Source organism: Sinocyclocheilus grahami, unplaced genomic scaffold (assembly GCF_001515645.1).
Source record: "Sinocyclocheilus grahami isolate Dianchi unplaced genomic scaffold, SAMN03320097.WGS_v1.1 scaffold8945.1, whole genome shotgun sequence".
Taxonomy (NCBI): Eukaryota; Metazoa; Chordata; class Actinopteri; order Cypriniformes; family Cyprinidae; genus Sinocyclocheilus; species Sinocyclocheilus grahami.
The window spans coordinates 21,222-24,584 of NW_015512309.1; the positions used below are offsets into that span (position 1 = coordinate 21,222).

General features: G+C 35.5%; 1 protein-coding gene across 1 annotated transcript in view; it reads left to right on the forward strand.

The window, feature by feature from the left end:
- LOC107578121 (type II inositol 1,4,5-trisphosphate 5-phosphatase-like) overlaps nt 1-3,363 on the forward strand; it is a gene marked incomplete at its 3' end in the record, with an annotated part of 27,902 nt that overhangs the window by 21,070 nt on the left and 3,469 nt on the right. Inside the window, exons 3-5 of the mRNA XM_016264107.1 lie at nt 1,032-1,197; nt 1,929-2,164; nt 3,144-3,245. Of these exons, the coding sequence (XP_016119593.1) occupies nt 1,032-1,197; nt 1,929-2,164; nt 3,144-3,245 (504 nt within the window). The remainder of the gene's footprint in view (nt 1-1,031; nt 1,198-1,928; nt 2,165-3,143; nt 3,246-3,363) is intronic.

The following is a 3,363-nucleotide window of genomic DNA, read 5'->3' on the forward strand; positions in this document are numbered from 1 at the left end:
ATATTTACAACAAAAATCAATTTATGACATTAAAAGACTAATTACCTTCACCCCAAATACTAATTAGTTTTATTAATTAAATTTACATTTTTAAAATTTGCCACTATCCTAGGTTTTGCCCATTTGCCCATTCACTCATTTAAATACAATCAAATTTAATATGCTCCCTTATTCCTTTATATATTTTAATATGTACATGTCAGAATAAGCATGTTGTTTGAATTTTTACATAAATATTGTGTTTCAATGAATGACAATGTAACATTATTTCAACCAAATTTTGACAAACTTGTTCCAAAAAGTTATTTGAATCCTTAAAAGTAGACACTTTACTTACATTTAATATGCTTTCTATGGACATGTAATATAATAATCACTTCTGTAAATTTCTTTTGATGCGGACATCTTAATGTATTTGACCCATATATATACAGTGTGTATATGTCTATCTATATATATATATTTTTTTTTTTGTTGTTGTTGTTGTTGTTGTTGAAAGACAATACTTCCTTCAGCAAAGATGCATTTAATTAATCTAAAGTGACAATAAAGACATTTATAATGTTACAAAATATTTATATTATAATTAAATGCCGTTTATGCACATTAGAGCTTAATATTCATCAAAGAATCATGAAAAAATCTATTATGGTTTCATCAAAAATATTAAGCAGCAAAACTGTTTTCAACATTGATAATAAAAATGTTTCTTGAGCAGCAAATCAGCATATTATATTGATTTCTGAAGGATCATGTAACACTGAAGACTGGCGTAATGATGCTGAAAATTCCGCTTTGTATCACAGGAATAAATTACATTTGACAATTTATTCAAATAGAAAACAGTTCTTTTAAATTGTAATAATATTTCACAATATTACCGTTTTTACTGTATTTTAATCAAATAAATGCAGCCTTTGTCAGCATAAGACACTTCTTTCAAAAACATTAAAAAATCTTATGATGATTATTTAATGCTCATTTAAATGGAAAATGAATGCTTCATATTTCCTTTTGGTTTCTTTCTGTAGTTCCACTTCCAAGATGTGAAGTTCATGCAGCATCAGGCAAAGACTGTGACTGTTTATAATGATGGACAGGTGCCGTGTCAATTTGAGTTAATTCCAAAGCTGGACGAGCCCTCCTACTGCAAGCCCTGGTTAGCAGCAAACCCAGCTAAAGGCTTCTTGGCTCAGGGTGAGTGGGATTCTCTACTACACTTACATTAGCCACAGTGTTGGTGTTTATTTGACGTAGATGAAGTGAAATCTAGTGAACAATTCTAAAACAACCAGCTGTTAGGGTTTTATTGAGATGTGACTGGCTGTTATATACCCTCTTGCTCATATGGCATCAGTTGTATCACGTAACACTGTGTCCTAACCAGGTGTGACACAGCAGGTTGCAATAACGGCAGTCATCGTTCAGTTCTCACTGACAGCAAAATGCTGCTTTAAGCAAACAAGCCATAGCCATTCACTTGATGTGTATTGATGTGTATTACAAGCAGGCCAACAGAGCCCCCTAAATAAATAAAAGGCCTTACCGGAGGGGCATTAGGACCCGGGGGAGGATGCCGCTGTTGACTGCTGCTGTCATTCTGTATGTGCATTCTCAAATTAAATGCGGCGAAACAGTGAATCTAATCATCATTCAGGCAAAAGTTTTCTTCGAGAATTAGCACACTGCTGACGTGACGTGACGCATCATTTTTTCAAATCCCATTATCGGCCGATTCCGATAATGTTCCGATAATATCATGCATCCCTACACATCGCACCCCCTTAATACAAAAGCGTTTAGTCATTCTTGAGTCCAAATCTCCCTTTGAATGTTTTCCGTCCGTAGCAGCGATCAGTCGTTATTGGTACAGATCAGTGATCAGTTTTATTCAGTCTCACTTTATCGTCATTGTGGTCTTTGTGTAGGTGCCAGTGTGGACATCGACCTGGAGGTGTTTGTGAACCGCTCTACAGCCCCAGAGCTGAACTCAGGCCAGCAGCAGCTGGAGGACATCCTGGTTCTGCATCTGGACAGAGGGAAAGACTACTTCATCTCCGTCACGGGCAACTACCTGCCCAGCTGCTTCGGCTCTTCTCTCAGTACCCTGTGCCTGCTGAGAGAACCCATCCAGGACATGCCCCTGGAGACCATCAGAGAGCTGGTGAGATCCTGCCATTAGTAGCTTAGTCGTATTGCTGTTTGTGACAGATCCACAGGCTGTTATATTTTTTAACCAAGTGTTTTAAAACCTAGCGAGCTGCCCTGCTGTCTAAATAGACAGCTACTTTCTCAGGCAGCATCTTAACACAAAAGGATCCTCATAAGTGACTGCACTTCTTAAATGAAGTGCACGAGAGACTCATCTTACGATTGATTGCAATATATTTTGATTTCAGCAAATATGACAGAATTTTTCATTTGATTTTTATTGATATTTAGTAGTCCAGTACCGGGGTCAAGTAAGATTTTTATGTTTTTAAGTCCCTTCTGTTCAACAAGGTTGCATTTATTTGATCAAAAAATACAATAAAACAACAGTGATGTTGTGAAATATTTTTACAATTTAAAATAGCAGTTTTCTATGTGACTATACGTTAAAATTAAATGTATTCCTGTGATCAAAGCTGAATTTTCAGCATCATTCCTCCAGTCTTCAGAGTAACATGATCTTCAGAAATCATTCTAATATGCTGATTTGGTGCTCAAGAAACATTTCAGATTTTTTTGAAAACAGTGATACATTTTTTCCAGAATTCTTTGATGAATAGAAAGTTCAAAAGATCAGCATTGATTTGAAATATAAATCTTTTGTAACATTATCAATTTCTTTACTGTCACTTTTGATCAATTTAATTCATCTTTACTGAATAAAAGTATGAACTTCTTTGAAGAAAAAATAAAATCCTACTGACCCCAGACTGTTGGTACGGTAGTGTACAAAAAGCCAACATTTCTCACTACTCATGATCTTGGTGAGCGAATTGTTTTTTGCAATTGCAGTTGCTGCCATGCATTATGGGTTGTCTTCTCTGTGAAGGATACTCACATTTAATAAATATCCTACATATCATAAACTTGGTTACAAGCTGTAATCATTTGGGAATGATTAACCTGCCTCATACTTTTCGTTTGTTATGAAGTCAAATAGCCAGGTGAGTAACCCAGAGACTGATAAACCTCAAGAAATCCCCAAGGAAATATGGATGATGGTGGACCATCTCTTCCGTAATGCTAAAAAACAGGTCAGGACATCAGGATTGCCCTTTTCTCACGTATTATTGTGTTTTAACCTCGCTTAAACTTTTCTCTTCATATGGGTCATATGACGTTGCTAAAAAGAACATTATTTTGTTTATTTGG